General features: G+C 37.7%; 1 protein-coding gene across 3 annotated transcripts in view; it reads right to left on the bottom strand.

The window, feature by feature from the left end:
• Positions 1-25720, bottom strand: part of ITGAV (integrin, alpha V) — a 90979-nt gene extending 65259 nt beyond the window's left edge. For 2 of the 3 annotated variants that reach the window (XM_012000070.1, XM_012000071.1), the window contains exons 1-2: positions 25282-25720; positions 13855-13985 (exon numbers count right to left, since the gene is read on the bottom strand). In XM_012000070.1, coding sequence (XP_011855460.1) covers positions 13855-13985; positions 25282-25466 — 316 coding nt within the window. In that variant the 5' untranslated portion in view covers positions 25467-25720. Of the gene's footprint in view, positions 1-13854; positions 13986-15667; positions 15840-25281 lie in introns of those variants that run through there. The other variant, XM_012000072.1, reaches the window with a different exon arrangement.
• Positions 25721-26856: the final 1136 nt, after the last annotated feature.

The raw sequence follows: 26856 nt of genomic DNA, 5'->3' as shown, positions 1-26856 counted from the left end.
TAAAATAAAACAAGGAAATAAATCTTCATGAACTCGAGTTAGGCAATGATTTAGAAAACCAACCGCATAGTGATAAAACAGTAGATATATCAGCTAATTAAAATTTTAAAATTTTGTGCTTCAAAAACACCATTTAAAAAGTAAAAAGACAACCCTCAAAATTGGGGAAATTACTTGCTTATCAAATACTGGATTAAAAAAATTGTATCCTAAATAATATGAAAAAAAAAAACAAAACTCCTACAACTCAGTAAGACAAACAACCAAATTAAAACTAAGCAAAGAATTTGAATAGATGTTTCTCCAAAGAAGAAATAACAGCCGGTAAGCTCAAGAAAAGATGTTCAACATTATTCATCATCAGGTAAATGCAAATCAAAACCACAATAAAATATGGCTTCACATTCATTAGGATGGTTATTATAATATAAAAAAGACAGAATATGAGTGTCCATACGGATATGGAGACACTGAAACCCTCATACATTTCTAATAGAAATGTAAAATGGTACAGCCACTTTTGAAAATAGTTTGACAGTTTTTAAAAAAGGTAAATGTAGATTACCATATGACGCAGCAATTCCACTCCTAACATCTATCCAAGAGAAAGGAAAACATATGTCCACACAAAGATTTGCACATGAATGTTCAGAGTAGCATTATTCATAACAGCCAAGAAGCAGAAAACACTCAAATGTGCATCTACTGGTGTAAACAAAATGTTTATTCATTCAGTTGAATACTGTTAGGCATAAAAACGGAATGTAGCACTGATACATGCTATAATATGAATATCTATGTATCATATAATTCCGTTTATATAAAATATTCAAAATCAAAATATGTAGACACAGAAAGTAAATTAATAGCTGCTTAGGCCAGGAGGTACAAATGGGGACAGACTGATGTTGGACACATTTCTTTTTAAGGTAATGGAGATGCTGTGGAATTAGGCTGTAGTAATAGCTATAAAACTCTATAAATATAGTAAAAATTCACTGAATTAAACACTTAAAACAGGTCAATGTTATGGTAAATTATATCTCAAAAAAGCTGTTTTTAAAAATGACAAATTTGTCAGGAGAAAAAGTACCTGCGGCATTGAACAGAAATGTGTGTGTGTGTGTGTGTGTGTGTCTGTGTGTGTATGAAATGACTTTTTCAAAATTAATTAAAAATAGATGTGTCAGGAGAGTAATAGACCAAGAATAAAAATGAATAATATAATAGATCAAGAATGAAAATGGATAATAGAAAACAAAATTTAAAAACCCAGAAAGAGCTAATAAGCCTGTGAAAAAAGACTCAAGCTTACCAGAAATAACAGAAATGAATATTAAAATAAGACATATGTTTCACCTGTCAGGCAAAGGAAGATAGTATTAAATTTGGTTCAAATATTGCTTGTGTCAGTATTGTCCTATTTGGCAAAGATGTATCAGAAATCCTGAAACACACACTGCTATGACTTCTACATTTATTTTTTAAAAATTAACTAAAAAAAATTTTGTAATACAAACTAAGACTAATAAGCATGTCAAAGGTTTGTTATAAAACAACAGAATGTCCAACAGAATAGGAGACACAGTAAATAATAACTTTATGTATTTTGCATATTTACACACAGAAACACACACACACAGAATATACACAGGCCATAAGGCACATGCACAAATACACACACAAAAGTATATCCTATGGCCACTGGCTTCCTGAGTGGTGAGATTTAAGTAGGTCTGGTTTTCTCATATTTTCATCAATGGATGTGCATTATTTATAAAATGTTTTAAAGGTTTTTTAAAAAAGTAGTGTGGATAAGTATCCTTCAATCCTCATATACAAAAGCTTAGTTTGACGCTCCCACATCCCTTCTTAATTAACTTTATGTTTACATTTTCATCTCACACATGTAAAGGAGTTTTAGTTCATAAAATTCAAGAAAAAATTTTAATTACACAAGCTCTTCTTTCTTTAAGCATTAACGTTCCTAGGAACCTCTTCCTTCTTTTTTTAAGCATTAACCTTCCTAGGAACCTCTATTCTATGTTATAGAATCAAACTACTAGAGTAGAATATTGCATAAAATAACTAATTAAAAAATAAAAATTCTAGATAACTACTGAAGACTAAAATGGTGGTTAATGATTTCGTTGATTTAGTAAGGAAATACAGTTTGTTAATTTATTTAAGAAACTCTGACAGACAATAGGTAGTGATAAGATATTAGAACAGTACTAATAATGAAAGGACAATTTGCTTTATAAACTTCCAAAGTGTCTTCAAATGTCTCTTGAAGCTTACCTGTACTGACTTAAAATGGCCAAGAGACCAAGGTTCCCAAATCCAAAGTGTTTGAAAAATAAATCATTTATATATACACAAAACTGAGTTCTGCAGCCATAATCCATGGACATGTCAAAGTGTTACTAATTTATACAAAACCATCCAGAAACATCTTTTACATAAAATAAGACACAGCTGTTTCCCAAACATAAACAAAAAGAGTCAGAAAAGCAGAACCAGAAGAAAACAGGAATGAAGCTCATTTCACTGGGATTGGTATTCATTGAGTTAGTCAGTTATTACTACCACAGCCAATAAAGAATCAAAATCTCCCTCTTCTTCCATGAGCAATTCCGACGGTCCTGCTGGAGTGCAGCACAAAGAATACAGGCCTTTTGAAAACATTCACTGCTTTATCAATGCTGGTTTGTTTCCTTCTAGTCATGAGAAGGAAATGATCCTGAAAGCATCTAACATTTTAAGACAAAAACTCTTTACTGGGAATTAAAAAAAAAAAAAAAGCCAATCCTATGTTAAGTCCTAAAGAACGGGTTGAATCAGGTCAAAGTGAGCAGGGAAAGGAAGAGACTTTAAAAGAGCTTGTGAGTTTGGTTTCAGTAAAATGCAGAAAACATTAAAATACTGACTAACTGTATGACTGACAGTCAATTAGTAATAAATGAATTCGACTACAAGATTTCTAAAGTGCTTACCAGCTCTCTGTGTAATTCTGTAACGGAATAACAGATTTTATCAGGAGAAACATTTTTATTTTTAAAAATTCCTTGGTATAAATTTGTTTTGTATTAACAAGGGAAGGGAAACTACTTTTCTTTTTAACTTTTTAGTGTACAGGACAGCTGCAACTGTAGAAATACCTAGACACAACTCTGGAAGACAGAAAATTCACCAATAGGAGGAAGTAAAACTTAAAGGAGGTTAGTTTAGGGTCTGCCTGAGTGTTTTAATTGCAACGAGATGAAAATTGTACTGCACAAGCTAGAAAACAGCTAAATGTTTTATGTTCTCTATTAAATACAAAACCTAGTTATACCCAGAAAATATTCCACAGCATTTTTCTTGACCATAGAACTGGCATAGCCAAGGTTTACTCTCAACCTATGGCCAGGCCCTTCTAGGAACAAATGGCAAGCATTACAGCAAGCTGTTTTGGGCAGGAAAAATAGTAATCTGACCTATGCCCTTCAGTATGACAGAAATAGTTAGTGGTAGCTGACATCCATTCACTGTATTTGGAATATAAAGGTAGGAGCTTCTCCTTTAAAAAAACAAACAAATAAAAAACAACAACCACCACAAAAAAAAAAACATACTTAACAAATAGGTAGGTAAGCCTGCATTTCTAAGCAAAAAGACTTTCATACGGTGGTGAAACATGGTTTCTTTTCTCAATGCACATTAGCAGTCTATCTTTTTGGGAGAAAAAAAACACACACACACATATTACTAAGAAACATGGCCAAGGATCAGTCTATCAGTAACATCTGCTTCCCTAGAAAAGGAAAACATGTTATAAGAGGATTTTCTCAAATGTCACAATAACAGAAGTTAAAATGCAAACCAAGCTATAATCAATTTAAGAAATATCCACAATTATCTTTATTTCTTTCCTTTTCCATACTTACTTAGTTCCCTACAGTTCTAGTATGGGCACAACACAAACAATCCTTTCTTCACCTGTATAATGCTTTCTTGTTTACAAAGTATTGAAAGTAATGACAAGAATGGCAATTACTTTTGCACCAACCTAATACCTTCATAGACATTGTTTTAAAAAAAAAAAAAATCAGATATGGGGTCTCATTACGTTGCCTAGGCTGGTCTCAAACTCCTGGACTCAAGCAATCCTCCTGCCTCCGCCTCCCAAAGTGCTGGGATTACAGGCATGAGCCACCAGGCCACCATGCTTGACTAATATTATCTCATTTGATCTACATGGCAACCCTGAGAGGTAGGTATTATGCTTATTTGACAAATGGGGAAATTGCGGATGGTGCTTGCCCAGGGTCACAGTTAATAGGCATCAGAGTCTGAATCTGAGCCTACATCTTCTAAATCTAGTTTGAATTCTTTATAACCAAAGCTGCCAAGGGAAAAAGAACAAGAGAGACAGCAATGCCTACTTATATAAGCATGGTTCTTGTCTTAGCATAGCTTGCAGTATAACCAATATCAGTTGTGGCTTACAGCTGTAATCCTAGCACTTTGGGAGACTGAGATGGGAGGATCGCTTGAGGCCAGGAGTTTGAGACCAGGCTGGTCTAACATAGCAAGACCCCATCTCTCTTTTTTAAAGAAAAAAGAAAACAAATAATTAAAAAAGAAAATACATAAAAGGGCACCGTGGTAGGCAGAATAATATCCCTGAGATATTCAACTTCTAATTCCCAGAAACTGACACATAAATATGTGACCTTACAAGGCAAAAAGGACTTTGCAGAAGTGATCAAATTAAGGACCTTGAAATAAGAGGTAAGTCTGGATTATCTGGGTGGACCCATTAAAATCACAAGGGTTGCGGGGGTGGGGGACAGTAGGGTCAATGTTCAAGTAATACAGCATGAGAACGAACCCAGTAGCTATTGCTGACTTTGAAGATAAGGGAAGGAACCACAAGACAAAGAATACGAATGGCTCTACCAGCTGGAAATGGAGAGGAAACAGTTTCTCACCTTGATTTAGCCCGGTGAATCCATTTTGGACATCTGACCTCCAGAACTAAAGATAACAAATTTGTTATCTTTGGTAACTTATGACAATAGCAACAGGAAACTAATGTGGCCATGAAGGCAAAACAGGTAACAGACTACATGAACAGTCTAGGCTTGCTACATGAATAGTCTCAATATTGTTTTGCATAGCAATCTATTACAGTTTGGAATAACTTTACTACTGAAAATACATAGATCATTAATCCCTAAACTAAATCATGCAATTAATCTTTTCTTCAGTTCTACTCACATCCACTTGTGAGTTTTCCACGTATCAATCATCTTAGACTAAAACAAAGAAATCATACCCCCAAATAACTGTTTCATTTTCACTAATTCTATAACATATCAAAGTTCACATTATTCTTTCAATTTAGGGGGGAAAACCTATTCCGTCATTATGAAGACCCTATTTAAAAATCTATAAATTATGAAGAGTCACTGGATGAAAAGGTTTAAAAATCCAAGAGGGCAACTGCTATTTCCAAAGCAAGTTGTAATATTTCAATCACTGCATAAACATATAAAATAAGAAAATTTTTAAAACATCTTAGTTGTGGCTTTGTTTATATATTCTATCACGCAAATACGGCGGAAAAAGAAAAATAAAGATGACAAGCCAGAGTGAAGATCTTGAAAGAAAACTAACAGGGTAGCACATTTTGGAAATAAATTTTGCAAATCTAAATTTTGGACTAAGGTTTCCTTTCGCTCCTGAAGGCTCACTAAAGCACAGACATTATTCAAAAATCAAAGCAGCAAGTAACTTTTCCATCCTGGATTGCACCTGCTACTAAATTAAACTTCGTATCATGAAACTCCACATTTTTTAAAGTCATGTCTATAATATTTTGAATATATGTATATGATAATATTCATTATTTCATGTAACTTCTATCATTTTACCAAAAAAGGGACTAGGAAAATTAATAAAATGGGTACTGAACGTATTAGTTCATCTGCAGTGTTCATGTGAAATTTACAAGGAACCAGAAATTCAAGATGTCCCTATGGAGCTCTAGATCCTTCTATCTCTAATATAATACTCTATATGCATTAAGATTTAAAGGTAAATTTATTTGGCTAGACCTTTGGAGTATATTTTTAAAAACTCATTTATATCTTTCCTCAGCTATTTCCAGTTTTATTCCTCATCATGCCCTCAACACCATAACCCCACCATCACACACGTATAATCCTTATGCCCACATACATATACATACATGTAGGACACATGGAATTACTTGATTTTCAGTCACTAACTTCTTTTACTAAGCATACACATACTGGTTTCTCAAGCTGTAACCCTCTTCGACATCTAAGGAATTTCATCTCATTTTTCATTAGCTAGCTCAAATGTCACCAACTAATCTAGGAAGCCTTCTTCAAAGTCCCCAGGCAAAGTTAGATACTTTCCAGTTATGCCTCCTTTATTTTGGTATGAATCTATTTGCATCTGCTGTTCAGAATTACAGTAAAATAACTTTTAGACTAGTCTCTCAAATATATTTTTGAAAGCCTCTCTCTTATCCCCAACTCAAACCACCAAAATCATGCTACAGGATAGGAAAGAAAGCACATCAGAAGTGCCCATCTGTCTTCTTTAAAAGCTAAAAAAGTTGTGTTATGATACCTTAAAAGCAAAATCCAGATTTTCTTAATTAGCTACTAGTGCACGTCTTAATGCATGTGACAAGTAACAGTTAAATGACCTTTATCTAGTATATAAATAGATAATTATATACTATCTAATATCCAGGGACCTCACAGGTAAACACAAAGTAAAATTAGTTCATGAATTACTAATTAGCCCAACAGATAAATAGGGTTATTTGCAAAGGATGTTTCTTTCCCATTACCGTTTTCCAGTCAAAAGGAGAAAAAGGCACCCTCTTAATCCTATACCTTTTAGTTCCCTCTACAGCTCATAATCTTCTTAATCTTCTTAGTTGTGAAAGATAAGACAGGCTTTCCAGGTCTTTCACAGATATGAGACTTGGACTCACCCAAACAGACACTACTATAAAAGTTTTAAAACTCTAGCAAATGATGCAAAGTGGCATGATGGTTAAGAAATTATTCTCATGGTGCTATTCCACATTCAGCAACAGCAGTTCCAGCAACAATAAAATCCACCAGTTGTTCTTTTGTTAGCTTCTCTTGGTTCCTGCCTATTTTTTCAGATAACTGTGAAGTTATCAACATCCTTCCAATAAATTCTTGTTCTGTTAAATTTAGCTAGAGTCTATTTCTATTACTTTTCATGAAGAGTCCAAAACTTGCATGCAACACACACACAGGCAACCCACCATAGGGAAATGGAATAAATGGTGAGTGGAAATAAATGTGTTCCCTGCCTTTAGATAGCTTATCGTCTACTCAGGGAAACAAACATACTATAACATCAGTAAGAAAAAAAAAAAAATCAACAAAAAATTCAGCTTAATAAAGAAAGGAAACTGTACTCAGTGCACTGAGACTACCAATATGGCAGAACCTGACCTAAAAGGCAAATGGGAGAGGAAAGGACCATTTTACAAAATATTACTTAATGCCAAGCATTTAGAGTATCTCCAAGCGCTTTACTGTAAAATTGTTTTTTGTGATTCTAGAGCTAGCTGAGGTTTGTTCTTTTTTGTAGGAAGGAATATAGTTACTATTCTGTTTTTTCAAAGGAGAAACAGACTATACAGCAACTAGCCTAGAATATTTCATATAGTTACAAACTTCAAATGTTGATGTAACAATCATCTGGGGCTTCTTAAGTCTCAATTAAACTTTCAGACTCAGAAAACTACCAAAGGCCATATGCAGCACTAGTCTATTTACAAGGATATAAGACAGAACCACAGCTTTCCAGCAGGACAGAACCAGACATACCTCTTTGGTGAGAATCCTTACATGAACTTTCCTATACAGCTGTCCACCCAGCTGTCCAGAGTACTTCTCTTTGCCCTGCCAGGTGACGGCTCAGATTTGAAGAAACAAAACCTGGTAGACACAGGAGTCATTCGGGCTTCAAATCCTCTTGTCTCCACAGAAATGACATCTTTTGCAACAACTCTATAGCCATAGCTTCCAGAGTCGCCACAAAACACATGCCAGTTTTAAATCACTATACTCAAGGAACCCCAAAGCTATGATACCCCTATCAGGTACTTAGTCTATTTATACTTTCTCCCAATCCAAATGCAACTTAACATTTGGGGCCATTTTTAGCATAAGCAATGATACCTAGTCATTTAGTCACTCAGATACTCAGTAAGTCAGACTAGAAACTTAAAGGAAGACCAAACTGGCATGCAGAATAGAAAGTGGTTTTAATAACCATTTTCCAGCAGCTGATTATTGATAATATTCCATGTTAATATCCCTATATGTGTTATTCAGTTTAGTTTCCATGATGTTATGGTAACAAGCATCCCCCAAATCTCAAGTAGTTAAAAATAACAATAGTTTTTTTTTTGTACACACACATATGAGTAAGAGTCTAATCTTTATGTCTTCCTTACTACAGGCCTCAGGTTGACAGAAGTTCTACCATTTAAACTATCACTACTCACTATGCCATCTGGGAAGCGGCAGAATAATGCCCCAGATCTTAAACCCTGCCACCCAGAAATGACACAATTCTGCTCATGTTTTATGGGCCAGAAAAAGTCACATGGGCATACCAAAGTTCTTGCCAAAAGTTTAAAAAAATGTGAATAACGACAAAGTGTTGTAATGTCTCCCACATCATACAATTACAGCTAATTTTCTTGAGACTATTTCATAAAGTAAATTATTTCCCAAATATTAAAAACATGAGGACAGGGCACTTTTAAGCATTAAAATCTGTTCTGGGCTCAGAAACACAAGAAAGTAAATAAACTAATCAGTTTATACTCTTCATGATCACCCCTGGAATGTATTATACAACGGAGAATGGCAGGTGATTTTCCCAAGGTAATGTTAGAAAAAAATGACAGAGGCTAGATTTGAGCCCATGTCTGTTTAACTACAAGGCCTATTCCTTTTCATGACACCATGAGGTATAACAAATAATGGAGAGATGAAAAAGAGTCAAAGAGGAAAGCCCACAATAGTATCAAGAAGTTTAGGAGGGATAAAAGGATGTGATCATGTCAAGCAGACAAAGAGCAGAAACTTTAAGGAGGGAATGGCCAACGGGGTGATTGTAAAAGAGCAGTCCAAAGAGATGAGGGACCATAACCATCTACTGAAGCCAGCAAATAGGCTGCTGCTAACAATCGCAGCTAGAATCACTGCTGGGTTGGGTTGGTGCCACAACCCAACAGTGATTCTATTGGGTTGAAGCATGGAAAGTGATGAAGACACAATATGTATTCAAAAATCATGGATGTAAAGGAAAGAAAAGAGAAAGATATGACTAAGAAAAGATACATCTCCAAGGGAAAACAGTTTTTGATTAGTTTTTCAGGTAAAAACACTTTAAACATACTTCAAAATTGGGGAAGAAAGGAAAAGGGAGAATGCAGCAGGGATACAGAAGCAAATGAAGGAATAGGGAGGGTCTCTAAGAAGGCAAAAGGGAGGAATAGCAACTTGAAACAGCTCATGTTTACTGAGCCATTTCAGTATGCCAATCCCTGTCCTAAGCACTTTAAAAGTCTTCACTTATATGTAAATTAACTCATTTGGTGTAATCCACACCTATGGAGCAGGTTGATGAGAATACTCTACTAGGGAGAAGAGGGTAACCTAATAGTAACCTGTATAACATCAACAGCTGGTAACTGGCAGAACCAGAGTTTGAGCCCCAGGGAGGTTGCCTTCAGAAACCCCACATATCTGCTCAGCCTCTGTCTCCCTTGAATAATAAAAAAGAGAAAAGACATTTGTATTGTAGAGATGCTTATATGTTTGGTCTAGGATGGGATGAAGAGTTCCTTGGGAATGAGACATAAAGAAAGTTTAGCAGGATGCTATAAGCTATAAGCATTTCTTCCTTGAAACTCAATACAATATGGTTTAATGTGGCTGTTTTAGATATACATTTTCTTGACTGGGTGATTTAAATCTATGTTGTCCTCTTACATTCAAATAAACACCATTTGAATAAAAATACTAACGTAAAAAAATTAAGTCTTAATTTCTTTTCCACTGGGGAGGTCTCAGAAGTTATACAAAAGGATTACAGAAATATCATAAACAGGGACAAAAGATATACATATACATAAGAATATATGTATTATACATATAAATATATTTTATATATGTATGTACATCTATGACAACTAAAGGACTTTATTTATTTCCTTACTATACAAAAACTTCTTATCGTACATTCATCTCTTCAATTTATTGGGCACTAACTTGTGCCGGGCACCAGACAATGTTCTAGGCCCTGGAGTTTCAGCAATGAACAAAGATAAAAAACTGTCCTCATGGAACTTACATTCTAATTGAGGGAAAGAGACAGTCACTAAAAATAAATAAATAACGTATAACAATGTAAGCACTACTGGGAAACATAGAGAAGAGGATGGAAGTACAAGGTGAGAAGGGGGAGTTGCAATTTTAAGTAAGATGGTCAGGGCATCACTGAGAAGATCATATTTGAGCCATTCTCAAAATGATGGTGAAGCAGATACTCAGTGAACATTTAGGGAAAGAATGTCCCGGCAGGAAACACAGCCCAGGTAAGGGTGAGGTGGGAAAGTGTCTACTGTTTATGAGGCACAGAACAGCACAGAGAATCAAAGGGAGGAAGCGGAGTGAGCTCATTGTTTTAATCCCCTGGTCATCTGGGGCTGGCTCTTGCCCTCTGAAAAAAGCCACAGCTCCTGTCACGTGGCTCTCTATACCTAGTATTCTGTTTTCAGATTCTGGTAACCACTGCCTTCAGGCCTAGAGGCCACATTTTAACTAGTGCTGATATACAATCAATCCCCAGGTACCTGCACAGTCCTCTGTAAATAGTCAAATTACCCCAATTTAAATGTGCCATCTCGTTGCTGGCAGTGCCTTAATTAAAAAATCTAGGACAATAGTCCAGATAGGAGACAATGGAGCTTGGACCAGGATATTAGCAGTGGACTGATGAGAAACAGTTACATTTTGACCTACTGAAAGATGCAATGTCAAACATGGCTCCAGATTCTGGACTAAACACTGAAAGCATGGAGTGCCATAAACTGAGATTCATTTATTGAAATCACAAATTAATAGAAAATATGTACAAATATACTAAAAGTAGCTCACAGGAAAAGGGATACTGAAGGCTTACCAACAAATATGAAGACATTCAGTCTTACTAGTAATTAAAGAAATGCAAATTACCATAACAGATACCATTTCCTCCTACAAAACTGACAAAGATTTAAAAATACGGTAATAAATGAGGTTGCCATGGGTTTCAAAACATAACTGGAGGGGTGTAAACTTCTGTGAGGGAAAGTTTATAATACCTAACAAAACTTTAAATATACATATCCAAAGATCTCCTTTATCATACAGATATATTCACATATTTGTACAAATACTTGTGTATAACATTTTCACTACAGCAGTGTTCATAATAAAAGACTGGAAATAATCGAAGTATCCACTAGTAGAACATATAATTTAAGCAAATAAGGTACACATATACAATATAATAGTATCAGTGATTTACAAAATATGAGGTAAATTCATATACCGATAAGGAAAGATCTACAAGAGATTTCTACTGTTAGAACAGTGCGGGGAGGCATCAGATTTTTGAGTTGCCTTTCCTTCAAGGATGCATACATATATAGACATAAGAAAATTCTAGAAGGATAAATGAAATTGTTAAGAGTGATTGCCTCAGGCTGAGCACAGTAGGCCACACCTGTAGTCTCAGCACTTCGGGGAGGCTGAGGGGGGCAGACTGCTTGAGCCCAGATGTTTTGAGACCAGCCTGGGCAATATGGCAAAAACCCATCTCTTTAAAAAAAAAATACATAAAAACTAGCCGGGCTGGTGGCACACCTCTGTAGTCCCAACTCCTTGTGGGGCTGAGGTGGGAAGATCACTTGAGCCTGGGAGGCGGAGGCTGCAATGAGCCATGATCACACCACTGCACTCCAGCCCAAGTGACAGAGCGAGACCCTATCTCAAAAAAAAACAACAACAAAAAAGTGATTGTCTCTGAGAAGACTGATGTGAGTGAATGTTTCATTGTACATGCTTTGAGACTGTTCAAAATTTGTTTTACCATGTGCATATATTATTTTCAATAAACAAAAAATTATCTGAAGCAATAAATTATCCTGCAATACACAAAAACCTATGGTGTTAAGTATAGAAACATCTGAACAGTTCGACCTATCAAAATCTAAACTGTGGTTTTGTTTTATTAGTTCTCATATTTTGTTAGACAATAAATGCCCTAAAACCATCATATTCTGAGTCACAGGTATTTCTCCATTTATGGTAAAATTGAGCCGTTTACAAACTCTTGGAGTTTTCCAAGTATTAGCCATATATGGAAAAATACAACAGAGTTTAATGTAGATAATTTCAAATGGAAAAAAAAAAAAACCCAAAAGCATGTGCATGTGATCTGGTTCCCATTAATAGCTGGCTTAATGACTAACAATCATTTTGGCACTGATCACAATGTCAAATGGAACAGTCCACATCATGATTCCTGTTTCACTGACATATTTCCCAGAATCAATATATTTTAGTACTGGCAGGAAATAACAATATGGAAAAAAGGATTAATTTTGTGTAGGTTTATCTTAAAGCACTCTGTCAAAGCCAGCAAATCAGAATCAATAAAAAATTTTGTAAGACTATTATACTAGAAGAATGTCACACTATTTCCTTAATGATTATCTAAGATTTCATAAATATAAATAAATATACCAATATAAATGTGTACAGAATTCTGCATATTTTATTTCACTGGTAAAAATGTAAAACTTATTTCTCATCTTCCGCATGCTATTTTTCTCCTTGCTCCCACAATCCTGACACTGAAATGTGTCCCTAAGATAAAATTCTCCTGTTATCAGAACCATAACATATAATTTTCCCAACAAAGCCTTGGTAAGTGTTGTTTACGGCACCTAAGTCTACTTGAATGCAAAAGATTCCTCAACTGCTTTTTTTTTTTTTTCTTGAGATGGAGTCTCCCTCTGTCGTCCAGGCTGGAGTGCAGTGGCGTGATCTCAGCTCACTGTAACTTCCACCTCCCAGGTTCACGAGATTCTCTTACCTCAGCCTCCTTAGTAGCTGGAATTACAGACGTGCACCACACCCAGCTAATTTTTGTATTTTTAGTAGAGACAGGGTTTCAACATGTTGCTGAGGCTGGTCTGGAACTCCTGACCTTGTGATCCCCCCGCCTCAGCCTCCCAAAGTGCTGGGATTATAGGTCTGAGCCACCACGCCTGGCCTCCTCAACTGCTTTTTATAGCACAGCCCAAGGCTTGGATATATTCATGATCTGAGTTTTGGTCTTTTACAATAATCAGTGAATCATGCTTCACTTTGGTTGACAGAGAAGCAGCAAAAAAGTCTTTCTGTGCCTATGAGCTCCCGATTCTCAGAAAAAGTAAAAAAAAATCTTAATAGATTCATCCCAAATTTCTGTGGGTTGATACTATCAGTTTGTGGCAGAAGACATCTGAACCAAAGGAAATACAATGTAATTTTAATACTTTCATCTACCAAAAAAATTGTAGGAAAAAAATCATGAAATAAATCATTTATCTTTACATAATTTTCCCTGTGGGTCTGAGGTGCGTACATATATTATTGTATTAAATGGCTACATTTAAACCAATTGCTAAAAAAAAATCAAATGAAATCAATGAAAAGAAAATTGTGCATCAACATTTACCTGTTGCATCAAATTCAATTGGCTGGCACCGGCGGGTAGAAGACCAGTCACATTTGAGGACTTGCCCTCCTTCTACAATCCCAGGCTGGGTCGTGTTTGCTTTGGGAGCTCCCACGAGAAGAAACATCCGGCTAAAACACAAAAGGTGTAGACAAAAGTTTAAATGAAATAAAGCGTGAGCAATATCTTCTGATTTATGAAGAGCAACCATTCTCTTATCAACAAATATTTTTAAAACCATTTGCTATTCACTGAGAGCATAATCTCCATTATTCATTTGGTACTCTCTTGCATGCATACATAATTTGATATCGTTTATTTTCCTGATAACTTTATAAGGCAAGTTCAGGGTTACATTCATTTAGGAATTTATGCAGGTCAATCATACACTTTAAATATGTACAGTTTATTGTATGTCAAATATCTCAGTAAAGCTGTTAAAAATGTATGCTCCCTACAGGCAGGAAAGTTTTGTTTTGGTGTTCTGGTGTGTGCGCGTGTGTGTGTGTGTGCGTGAGCGTGTCAGAATTGCTATGCATTTTCTATATCCTGAATGTTGAGCAAAAAATATAAATATATTCTAAATAAATTATTCCAAAGTATAATTATAAATATTATTTTTCCATTTAGAAAAAGTTATCTTGCATTAAAAATATTGCTGTAATTTTTATTTTATTCTACTTTTTTTTTTTTTTTAAGAGACAAGGTCTTGCTCTGTCACCTAGGCTGGAGTGCAATGGCACAATCATAACTCAGCTCAACTCCAACCTCCAACTCCTGGTTCAAGCAATCCTCCTGCCTCAGCCTCCTGAGTAGGTAGAACTACAGGCATATGCCACCATGCTCAGCCAATTTTTAAAAAAAATTTTTGTAGGGGTGGGGTCTCACTACATTGCCTAGGCTTAATTTTTTTAATAGCTAACTATTTAATAAAAAAATTTCTTATCGCAAGATTAATCAAATCAATTCTTGGTCAAAGATTAGGACCACTATTCAATTTCTTTGTCATTAAGGTAAAATAAACCAAAGACACAATAATCAGGAGTAAAATTTTTAATTCTAAAGAGATCTTTTCTTTTGTTGTTTTCTATTCCTTCATAAAAGACATGAATTGAGTGTTTCTTCTACATAAAGCAAGGTCCCGAGCACTAGAGATACCAGATGAATAAAACAACCTTGGTTCCTGGTTTGTTTGTTTTTTTTAATTTTTTTTTTGTTCGTTTGTTTTTTTTTTTTTTTGAGACAGTCTTGCTCTTGTCACCCACGCTAGAATGCAATGGCATGATCTTGGCTCACTGTATCCTCTGCCTCCCTGGTTCAAGTGATTCTCCTGTCTCAGTCTCCTGGGTAGCTGGGATTACAGGCACCCACCACCACGCCTGCCTAATTTTTATATTTTTAGTAGAGACGGGGTTTCACCATATTGTGGTCAGGCTGGTCTCGAACTCCTGACCTCCGCCTGCCTTGGCCTCCCAAAGTGCTGGGATTACAGGCGTGAGCCACTGTGCTCAGCTGGTTCCTGCTCTTAATGGAGGAATTATCTTAAATTCTCTTAGAGGCAAAGGCAAGAAACTGCCAACAAACAAATTACTATTACAAGTCCTACCACGTAAGCAAAAAATTAGCTGAGAGAGATTTTTGGGAATAGGGAGGGGGGATCTTCTTTAGACAGAGCAATTATCTCCAAGGATGAGAGGGGAAAGATTTCCTCTAGGTAAAGGGAAGTCTCTCTAAGGAAATCGTCTTTAAAGAATGGGGAAGAAACTCCTCTTTTAGATAAAGTAGACTGAGAAGTTATTTCTAAGGAACTCACCACAACATTAAGATGCACAGGATCAGAAGGAGGGTGCCTAGGAGCATTTGTGTATTGAGGATGGAGGGCAGTGGGGAGTGGGGATGAGGGAAGTGGAATGAAAAGATGGAGGGAATACGCAAGGCAGAAGTAGAAAGACCCGGGCAAGAAAGAACCTTCAGGAGCTACGAAGAAACGTATGGCTGAAGGAGAGGGCAAGCCAGGAGTGGCACAAGAAGGTCAAGGAACCTGGCAATAGCTAAGTCAAACAGGGCCTTTTGGCCATGGTTAAACTTTGTTTTATCCCAAGGTTCATTTGAAGACACCGAGTTTTTTAAGGAGAAGAATGAAATCATTTACTAAAGAAAACTAAATTTTATGCCTTATGGGGAAAGCGTTAAGGGAGAGGGAGAAAAAAATGGAACAAGGAAAGCAAAGGGCTGACCACAACCCAGGGAGCAGGTGAGCGTGATCTGCAGTAGGAGGGTGGGTGGAGAGATAGATGACAGACAGAAAAAAACATCTGGAGTAGAACAGCAATAGCTGGAGGCCTGAATATGACAGAAAAGACATTTAAGAATGCCACCTAGGTTTCCTTCTTGCATGCATTGATGGGAGAAAAGCCTAGAGAGCAGAGAAGCAGAAGGCAGATTAAGTACTTACAGGAGTTCAAGACTAGCCTAGGCAACATAGTAAGACCCCCATCTCTACAAAGAATAAAATAATTCACTGGGTGTGGTGGCATGCACCTGTGGTCCCAACTTTGGGGGTGGGGCTGGGGTCCTGAGACAGGAGGACGGCTTGAGTCCCCGACATTGAGGCTGAAGTGAGCTGTGATTACAAGTGCTAGAAAGTAAGCAAACAGCCTGGGTGAAACAGCGAGTCCCTGTCTCAAGAAATAAAATAAAATAAGTATTTAGAGAAAAACCATGAATTCTATTATCAATATGTTTGAGATATCTGTGAGTTATCCAATTGTAGTCTGAAACCCTGTCTGAGAGACAGTATGCTGTATCAGAACACAGATGGGGGAATTCAGCCAGGTAAAACAGGATACAGGTAGACAAAAACAATCCTAAAATGCTATCACCATAACAATTTTATTTCATTAAATACTAAGTCACTTAAATTATCCTGGCAAAGGAAACATTTACAATTGCTTTTCACCTTTTTGTGAAATTAGAACGAATGTACATCTTAAATATGGAATGCATTCATTTGAACTCTTAAAATCAATTTCTTATTCTGGGTAGTAGCTGCCAAATCTCACCTACACTAGACAAAAGCTGGCTGTACGAATTGCAGGGTTACAAAGAATCCCGTTTTCTGACACTTATCTTAAAAATCCACAAATTCAAAATAAAGATGTAACTCCCAACCAAACCACGCCCTGTTTAATAGAGCTTCATGCAGTCATATTTGGCATCAGTAAAAGACCAATGTTGGCTCTCTCCTATCACAGCAAAATGATTCCGGGTAGAAAATGAACTTAGTTTTCATTCAGCAAAAATCTTTTATAAGAAAAAAAGAGGTTGGGCACAGTGGCTCACGCCTGTAATCCCAACACTTTGGGCGGCTGAGGCAGGCGGATCACTTGAGGTCAGGAGTTCCAGACCAACATGGCAAAACCCCATCTTTACTAAAAATTTTAAAAACATTAGCCAGGCGTGGTGGCATGAGCCTGTAATCCCAGCTACTAAGGAGGCTGAGGCAGGAGAATCGCTTGAACCCAGGAGGTGGAGGTTGCAGTGAGCCAAGATGGCACCACTGCAGTCCAGCAGCCTGGGCAACAGAGGAAAACTCTGTCTCAAAAAAAAAAAAAAAAAAAGGCTACAAGTAAGAGAGTCCCCACCTCCCATACCTAAGAGAGCAGCTCATCATCAAAACCCCATTGGTTCTTTATCTAGAGCAGAGCTGGTTAACACAGTGAAACTTTGTGTGTGTGTGTATGTGTGTGTGTGTGTAAACTATAATATGTAAATTTATTATATACACGATTTTTTAACAGGTCTAAAATTTGACCCCAAAATCACACAACTACCCCTTTTCATCAGAATTAAATTATTTTTGAGTGCATACTAGCGCAAAAGAACAGTTCAGGTAAGTTTGCTTTTCAGGGTCAATATCTTGAATAGTGCTTGCTTGGGTCATTGCCACAGTAGTCCTAAGGAGAGTAATATAAGCACAGGTATGTACACGTTCTTAAGTGTTGTGGATAATACCAGGTTCTAGGTCAGGATAGGAAAACTGATTCTCAGGCTTTGCCTGGAAACCTACAAGCAAAAATCACTTCTGGATTGTCTTCAAATAGTACCTTACAGCAGTGGTTCCCAACTTTTTCTTCCCCAGACATAGAGGAGGATGCTTTCAGGATAAAACTGTCCAACTCAGATCATCAGGCATGAGATTCTCATAAGAAGCATGTAACCTAGATCCCTTGCATGCACACTTCACAACAGGGTTCACACAATAGTGTTTGCTCCTATGAGAATCTAATGCCACCGCTGATCTGACAGGAGGCAGAGCTCAGTGGTAATGCTCACTTTCCTGCTGCTCGCTTCCTGCTGTGCAGCATGGTCCCTAACAGGCTGTGGGCCGGTACTTGTCCATGGCCCGAGGGCTGGGGATCCCTGTCTTACAATATCTTTTATAATTTTTTGGTCAAAACTATTCTGCCTATCTTGTGATAAATTGCCTCTTTGAATGCAGGGTACTCTAATTCATCTTTTGAGCCTGCCACATAAGAACTCAAGAAAAGTTTAAATGGACAGTGGTGTAGCAAAGTCAATTCAATAGCTATGTCTCAATCTTAAAGTAGCCATATATAAATAAGTCATTTCCACTATGTCTGAACTCCTCAAAAATGCAGAAAGCATCTTCTATTAAACATCCAATTATTTAAATTACCCTTAAAACAATTTCCTTATGTAACATCTCTACTTAATTTTGGGTTTCAGATACTTTCTTTACTTGGCACTATAAGACAGAGAGAGCTGGAAAGTTATTAGAAGGCCTTCAACAAAGACAGAGAAAAAGAGCCCGGTAGGAGAGTTCTCTGAATGAAAACAGCACTCTACTGGCAGCACATAGTTTGAGTTCCTTGGATAAGACCAGGAACAAGCCTGTTGCTTTTCATCAGGCTATTTGCACATTTTAGGCACGAAATGATGGTACTCAGGTGTACAAATATGGATGTTCATTAAGTTTTCCTAAGCATACCTTCATGTGCAGACTTGCACACTGGTGAAATGCCACAGAAATGGCAGAATAATATAAAAGGAATGTGTCAATATTTACATGCTAAATTTGTGAGGGAAAAAAGCAGAGGAATGAAGTTTTTCATCCAAAATGCCATCTCGATATGAAACTTATCATTAAGATATTTAAGTTTTTTAAAGAGAACAATGAAGAGATGGAGAAAGCAAAATTATCTTAGACATATGTTAAAGTCTTATGAGGAAGTTGCATAGTGAAAAACAAATATTTGCATAGAAAACTGGATTCAAGGTGATAAAAGATGCTATATAAAAAAAACTAAGGAATAAAAAGCAACACCGGCCAAGCGCGGTAGCTCACACCTGTAATCCTAGTACTTTGGGAGGCCCAGTCAGGCGGATCACTTGAGGTCAGGAGTTCAAAACCAGCCTGGCCAACATGGTGAAACTCCATCTCTAACAAAAATACAAAAATTAGCCAGAAATTGCTTGAATCCAGGAGGCAGAGGTTGCAGCAAGCCAAGATTGTGCCACTGCACTCCAGCCTGGGCAACAGAGTGAGACTCCACCTCAAAAAAAAAAAGGAACACACACTACAAAAAACAAAGTTAATAAAATACTCTATAAAAATAATTGTTACTTGAATTTCATCTAAGAATGACTAATGAATGTGTACAACAGCTTAATTAGGGTAAGAAAACTGACAGACCAGAAAAAAAAAAAAGTTTGTGATCTAAGCAGAACTATCTAATGGAAACAGTTTGGAATTAAAATTTACAGACACTGCAAATCAACTGAAGGAGTAACTTTGAAACTCTGTTCCCTTTTCTATTGAATGGAGACAACAATGCCCACTATAATTACTTTAAAAACAAATTTTCTGAAGGTGATAATAAATAAATGCAAACTTAGAAAATCTGAAATACCAGGAAAATACAAGAGGATGGTATTTAATTATCATCTTGGTCCTGAAAACAATTGATGTCATTAATAAGTTATTCCCTAAAAGAGTAGAAAATGTAAAACTTACATTCTGTCTTTAAAAGGGCTTTTCTTTCCTCAGTTTTTTCAAAGGGCCATTAATGGTCAAGTGATTAACTCAAAGGAAGGAGAAAAAGAGAAAGAAGGGTAGAAAAATTGGCTTAAACATTTCTTATCAATAGTGGAGAGGTGGGGAGAATACACAGGGTGAGGCAAGGTTGACAAGAGTTTTCACTGATGAGCAGTGTAAATCTGAAGCTGAGTGACTTAATTTCTTATGCCTGCAACTCTCTCCTGATAGACTCCATTTCCCTCCAAAAAGTGTGTCCAAGAACATCATCAGAATCCCCATCCTCTACATTTTTTTTTAATGACTGGAAACATTGCCATTAAATAACTCTCTGGGACTTCAAAATTAAGGTTTACATCCACGCCAAGAAGTGCTAAAATATAAAGGATTGAGTTTGGGAGAGGGGACAGAAAGATGGATGGAAAGGAGGAAAAGAGATAGAGGAAAAGAAAAAGAAAAGAAGGACAAGAGATAGAAAAAGAGAAAAGAGAGAGAGATAGGGAGGGAGAGGTATCAGAGGAGGAAGTGAGCGGGAGACAGACAAGAGGCTCAGAGGAATCAATCGGGAGGATGGCCTTTGGATGTACTCCCTATCCAAAGTGTACTTGAAGGGCAGTTGATTCAGGGAATGTGACCTTGACAACCAAGAAGGGGCAACCTGCCAAACAATGACAAGTCCATTTTTCAAACCCTCCAAATAAACTAACTTGTTTGTCTGCTTTCAGCACTGACCTTTCTAAGATAAAGCATGTTTAATATATTTAGCTGACTCTGAGTTGATCAATGAGCCTTCACCAAAAGGAACTTCTGAAAAACTATCATACATGTATACAGAAATAAATGTGTATGAAATAGTACTGAATGTTATTTCAAAGCTACAATTCCAGTTTCAGATTTGCTTTTCATTTTTTAAAAAATGCTTTTTTGAATTAAAAGAAAAACAAAAATGCTAGTTAACAACTACATGATGTAAAACAGAAGCAGTAACTACAATTTCCATATATTTTCCCTTGTCTTTCATAATGCTCTATAAAACATTGTTATGTCCTTAATCAGAAGTAATCAATATAGGAATTGCTTTCTAAATAATAAAATTATAGTCTAATTTTATGTCCCCTAATATACATTTATATTATTTATGATGAGAAAAATCAACCAATATAGTCAGAGCTACTCTGAAGTTTATAAAAAATGAGCTGGCATCATTTTGTAAAGTGTTGTGAAAACAGTTAAAATGGTAAGAGTAGAAATGGTACATGAAGTTTTAAAAATACACACAGGTTGGGACAGATTGCAAGTGACCTTAATCCACGTTAAGCAGTTTGGACTTTCTTGCTGGCAACGGAAGCTTTATTATGAAAATTTTTGCAACAGAATACCAGGATGAAAAAGGATGTTACAGAAAGATAAAACAAATAGAAACAGATAAGATGTTCTGCAGGTTTAAGAGCCAAATGATGGGCAGAGGGATTGGGGAGGACCTGAGTGCCATGGACTACACTTGTCATAACTATACTGATATAAGGAGTAGAAAGCAGAGATGGAATCAAGAAAACCTTTAAAAGGAAGAATTTCCAGGAGCTTCTGCCTGCTGACTAATCACTGACTGATATTAAGGTAGTGAAGTAGGAGAGACACAGAAAAATAGAACATGAGAGGGAGGAATATGAAATTATTTCCAAGGTTACAGAGGAAATGATGCCACCATTAATAGAAACAGAGGTGCAACTGACATCTCTTGGTGAAGAGTTCCTTCTTAGTTAAATTGAGTTAAGACAGGCTAGTCAATGAAAAATGATTTACAGGCCAGGCCACTGGAATATCAAGTCAGAGATCTACTTTTAGATTTAAGATACAGCCAGGGCAGGAGTTTTACTTAAAAGGCTTTCAGATATTGCAAACATGAAGTTAGGACTGAGAACCATTGAAGGACCCTCTGCTTGTAAGACACACACATCTACACACTGTCAACTGTAAGATAAGACTCCATTAGTGTTTAATGGGGGAAAAGGCAAGAATCCAGTGTTATTCATCATAGCATTATTTTAAAATAAAGAAATACATAAAATGAGAACTGTATGACATATATTTGAAGAATTTTAAAATTGTTCAGTTATTTTCTTTAAAAATTCAATATCTGAATTTTAAAAAGTGGGATTTGAATTTTACACCGTCTTCAGATCCCTCCCTTTCTTACCCTCTACTCACACCAACCTACTCAAATAACTAGACTGCAAACTCTTCTGCCTCCGTTTCCTCCTAATCTGTAAGAATGAGTGTATCTGCTTCCCCTTACTTCCCCGCTGGTGGTGTGGGCTATAGAATGAAATGAGATACAACTGCTTAGCAAATTATAAAACATGTTTACCAAAATAAGATGTCATCATTATAATTAAACCTAGGATGTAATTTTTAATTTTTCCAATTAGTCTCCACAAGAAAAGTATGACTTAATTATTGGCCTGCATACAGTCTTTAAATTTTAGTTTTACAAACATAGCATAAATGCTTACAGGGGAAAAAAAAAACAGAATGCAAATGCTTTATTTTTCATAATTTTGAAAATCACTATTTTTGGGAATTTTTACTTCAAACACGACTCATTTCTGGAGTGATTTTTTGAGGGGAGCCTTAACATTTTGCTTAGTACTTTATTTGTCCTTCCCTTTAATAAATACTCATTAACTTTCACAACAAAACTATGTAGATAATTCAATAATAATTTTCTATCAAGAGAAAAATTAGGCAGAAAATAATTCTACAGCTTCCCCAAGGTATGTGGACACCAAAACTGGAAAAAGCAACAGGAGTGGACATCATAACCACTGCTCCTCATGAATCCTTCTCCCCTCAGAAGAAAGGTGCTCTTTAATTGACAAATACTTTTTCATTATGTGGCTTTTCTTCTTTTAAAAGTTGATGGTAATACCAAATAACAATAAATGCAACTGGTAATATTGGAAATGGCATCCCATGTACCTTGGATTCCAACGCTTGTTAAATTTAAAATGCCCTTTTAGAAAATTCAGCATAATTTTACATAAATTTTTGTTAAATCTGAAAAGCTCAGTGAGTAAAAACCTCTGTTCATACACATTTCATTTAAAAAAAAAAGAAAAAAAAACCTCAAGGTTGGTTTCCATTTTTTAAGTTACCTACACCTAGAGCCTCTCTAGTCTATCAGTAACAAAGTTGCTGATGAATATTTCAAAATATTATATGAAACCAAACCCAAGTTCAATTTCTCCTTATCATTAAAGGTCTATGAGTGAAGTCATGTAAACCTGTGAGGTCATAACATAGTCACTGATTATAATGAGTGGCCAAAGATTAGTCACCCTGGCTTGTAATCAGCAGTAGCAAATATCATGAATATTTCAACATTACTGCATTTTCCAAAGGAAAAAAAAAAACAACACTTGAAGTTTATCAGCCTCTCATTTATCTTACACTAAACTTAGAGCATTGCTGAAGAATTAACAGTAACATTTGTAAAACACTGCCATTAACTTTAAAGTTTTTTGTTGTTTTGTGTTTTGTTTTTGTTTTTGATTTTGTTTGTTTTTGTTTCTCAGACAGTCTCTTTCTGCCGCCCAGGCCGGAGTGTAGTGGCACAATCTCCATTCGCTGCAACCTCCACTTTCCAAGCAATCCTCTCATCTCAGCCTCCCGCAGAGCTGGGATTCCAGGTGTGCACCACCATGTCTGGTTAATTTTTGTATTAAGTATTTAAATGCTAATTTTTGACCGAAGACATATATTTTCAAAATCATTAGAATTTCTGTACAAATTAAATCTAAAATTGAACCCTTGGGAGCAACTAAAATGTTCTGTCTCATAAAGGCATACACTTGAAAGTATCTGAAAACAAAAATGTTTAAAGATAACGTTTGGTATACACCCCTGTGGTTAAAAATAATAACTAAAAAGATAACGCTGACTAAAATGACTAAATGGAATGTGAAATTGGTAAATGTTGCCTAAATAATGATTATTTTTATCATGTTGGAAAATCTGTGCACCAGGTCTCACAGAAAGCACTGTAACTGCTAACAACAAATAAAACTAAGCTTGCTACATAAAATAATGTCTCCACTAACAAAGTTTCCACTAACTGCATCCAATCTGTATTGCTGTGAAGGTTGTTACCAAAATGAATGATACTCAGTAACATTCAGAAAAACACTAAGACTAAATTCTGCTGAATGTTCTAAACCAGTCATAGAAAAACGTTAAGACCACCCTCAAATTAGGCATGTATGTAGTGGAAGATGGTTCTATCCACGTCCTAACCGTCAAAATTATCCTCCACTTCACCCCAAAGGGACATCTTATACAGAAAATATGCTAACAAAAATATGTTGTTACAATGTCTAAGCGTTTAGAAGGCACTCTAAGAACAGTTTCTCTCTTGAAAACAATATTTAAACATCATTAAAAAAACAAAAAACAAAAAAAACAGTGAACACTCATTAAAACAGTACTCCTAACGCTACCATGGGGGTGGGGTGGTGAGAATGATGTCAGCATTCAGTAAAGTGGGAGGCAATTTCTAACACAATAATGACAATAACTGTTAGAAATCCTGACGGCCCTTGCAACGCGAAACGTTGGCAACTTGAAAACATAACTGAATTATGAAATACTGCAATATTCAAATGACCTGCAGTGAGTGAAAACTCAGCAAACACCCTTGTTCCTTCTGAACAATGACCTAAATAGTGAATCACTATAAAAAGAACAGATGACACATTCAATTCATCTGTTCAACCTCAAATGTGCAAATGTCTGACAGTCCCAGAGATAAGACACAATGAATTCAATAGGACAGTATGGTCATTTTAAGTCATCAGAATGTCTGCAAAAGGAGTGAAGAGAAACAATCAGACAGAGGCGGAAAGAGTGGGGGAGGGCTTGTTTAGGGAGACTGAAAAGGACGGGCGTTAAGCCTGTAAAGCAGAAAAAGGCTACCAAGAAGCCTAACTGGTACAGGAGAAAAAGAAGTTCGGGGATGATATTGACCAAATCCTCGACGTTGGCACAGGAGGTGGGGAGTCCGGCAAGACCAGCCTTTGTTGATTTCCCACTTTCCCCGATTTTTAAGCACAGGTCTGCTTTAAAACTCTCCCGCTGCCCCTAACCAATTTTAAGAGGTGAGGAGCGGGATGTAACTGGGTGATGGGTACCAAGGGGAGTTCCTTTCCCCAAATACTTCCTCCACCCAGGACGTAAACCACTCTGAGGGGTAGGATGGGTGAGACAGACAGACGCCGGGATCTCTCGGAAATCAATCCCAATGGAGAAACGGGCTGGGTGGGTGCGCGCGGTGGGGGAGGGGGCCGGCTCCGGTTCCAAGTGCGGCCACTTACGAAGACGCGCTGGGCACGAAGAAATCCACGGCGAAGCCGAAGTAACTTCCCTCGGGGCCAGAGTACTCGGCAGGACTGTCCACGTCTAGGTTGAAGGCGCGGCACAGAGGTAGCAGGAGTCCCGAGAGAAGAAGCGGGAGGCCGCGGGGACCGAGGCGCAGCCGTCGCCGCGGCGGAGAAGCCATCGTGGAAGAGCGCGCGGGACGCCGAGCCGGGAGCGGTGGCCACCTCCCCCCGCCCCACCGAGGCGCCCAGTGCCAGCGGCCCGCCGCCTGCGCGCGCCCAAACTTGCCGGCCGCTCTCGGCTAGCCCGGGACAGCTCCGGGGCAGGCAGGAGGGCTGAGCTTCGGAGCGACCGCCAGGGACAAGGGGCGCAGAGCGCGCGGGGCGGGGACAGCAGCGCAGACGGCCCCTGGCTTCCCTCCGGCTCCGCCGCTTCTGAGGCTGGGGACTGCCGGGGTGAGCGCCGCACCTCGGGCCTGAGAGCCGCGGCTGCACTGGGAGGAGACCTGGGAGGAGGAGGAGCCGGCCCGGGAGGCTGTGCCGCTGAGCTGGAGGAGGAAGTGGGGGAGGAGAGGCGCCCTTCCACAGGGGAGAGCTCAGCGCACTTCCGTGAGTGCAGTCGCCGCCTGTCCCGAGACCCGGGAGTGTGTGCCGGGGTCCCCAGCTCCTGAGCCTGGGTCAGCGGCAGCGCTCCTGGACCAAGGCCTCAGGCTGAGCACTGGAGGAGGCGTGGGGGCGGGGGCGGGGAGACACGGTCCAGCGTCCCAATCCACCCGCGTCCACGGGAGAAGCAAGGGCAGTCCACGTTCCCTTGTCCCGTGCGACTTTTGTTTAAAAATGAGGAAAGCTTTTTATCAGCTTCTCGTGTTTCTGCTACTTAGTCTGGCAGGCTCTCACGAACGAAACTTTGTAATTAATGGTCGTTAATTACACTCCATCCCACAAACACTGAACTTAATTACAGATTTCCAGAAGGCCACCATAGCCTCTTGCAAGTGAGGTGTGTAAAGCTTAACTTAGTAATCAAAGAAGGGATTGGCAGGGCAAAGAATTGGCAGTGATCGTTCTGAATCAAGTCAGTATAATCGAAGCCTTATTCCCAGTTTGTTAGCTGCCCTTGTATGATTTAGAAAAACTGATTTGTTGATATAGGATGTTTGGATAGACATAATTTCAGAGCTGGAAAAGGACTGCACACCGGTGAAATAAGGCCCCTCGTGCTTGTTTGCCACTGCTGTGTTCCATCAAGCCTTGACCAAACTGGACTGAGAGAGGGCCTTGAGGACAGGAGCCTTAACCTTTTTCTTAGTATTCCTATTTTCTAGCACCTTGCCAAGCAGATAGTAATGGATCAATAAAATGTCGAATCAGTGAATAAATAGCAGACGAAATCAGCAAAGTGCCCAGAGAAGTGACTCTTACATATTTCAAGTGTTTCATGTGCTACAGAATCTGTTGAACAAGATAAAGGTTAAGTGCATTGTGTGGACTTTAACAACTTACAAGTAAGTACTGGAACAGTAATTTCTGTTTTCCCAAAGTAACTATTAAAACTCAATCACAATATACATT

The sequence above is a fragment of the Mandrillus leucophaeus genome, unplaced genomic scaffold (assembly GCF_000951045.1).
Source record: "Mandrillus leucophaeus isolate KB7577 unplaced genomic scaffold, Mleu.le_1.0 Scaffold615, whole genome shotgun sequence".
NCBI classification, from domain to species: Eukaryota; Metazoa; Chordata; class Mammalia; order Primates; family Cercopithecidae; genus Mandrillus; species Mandrillus leucophaeus.
This window is presented reverse-complemented; position numbering and strand designations above follow the sequence as displayed.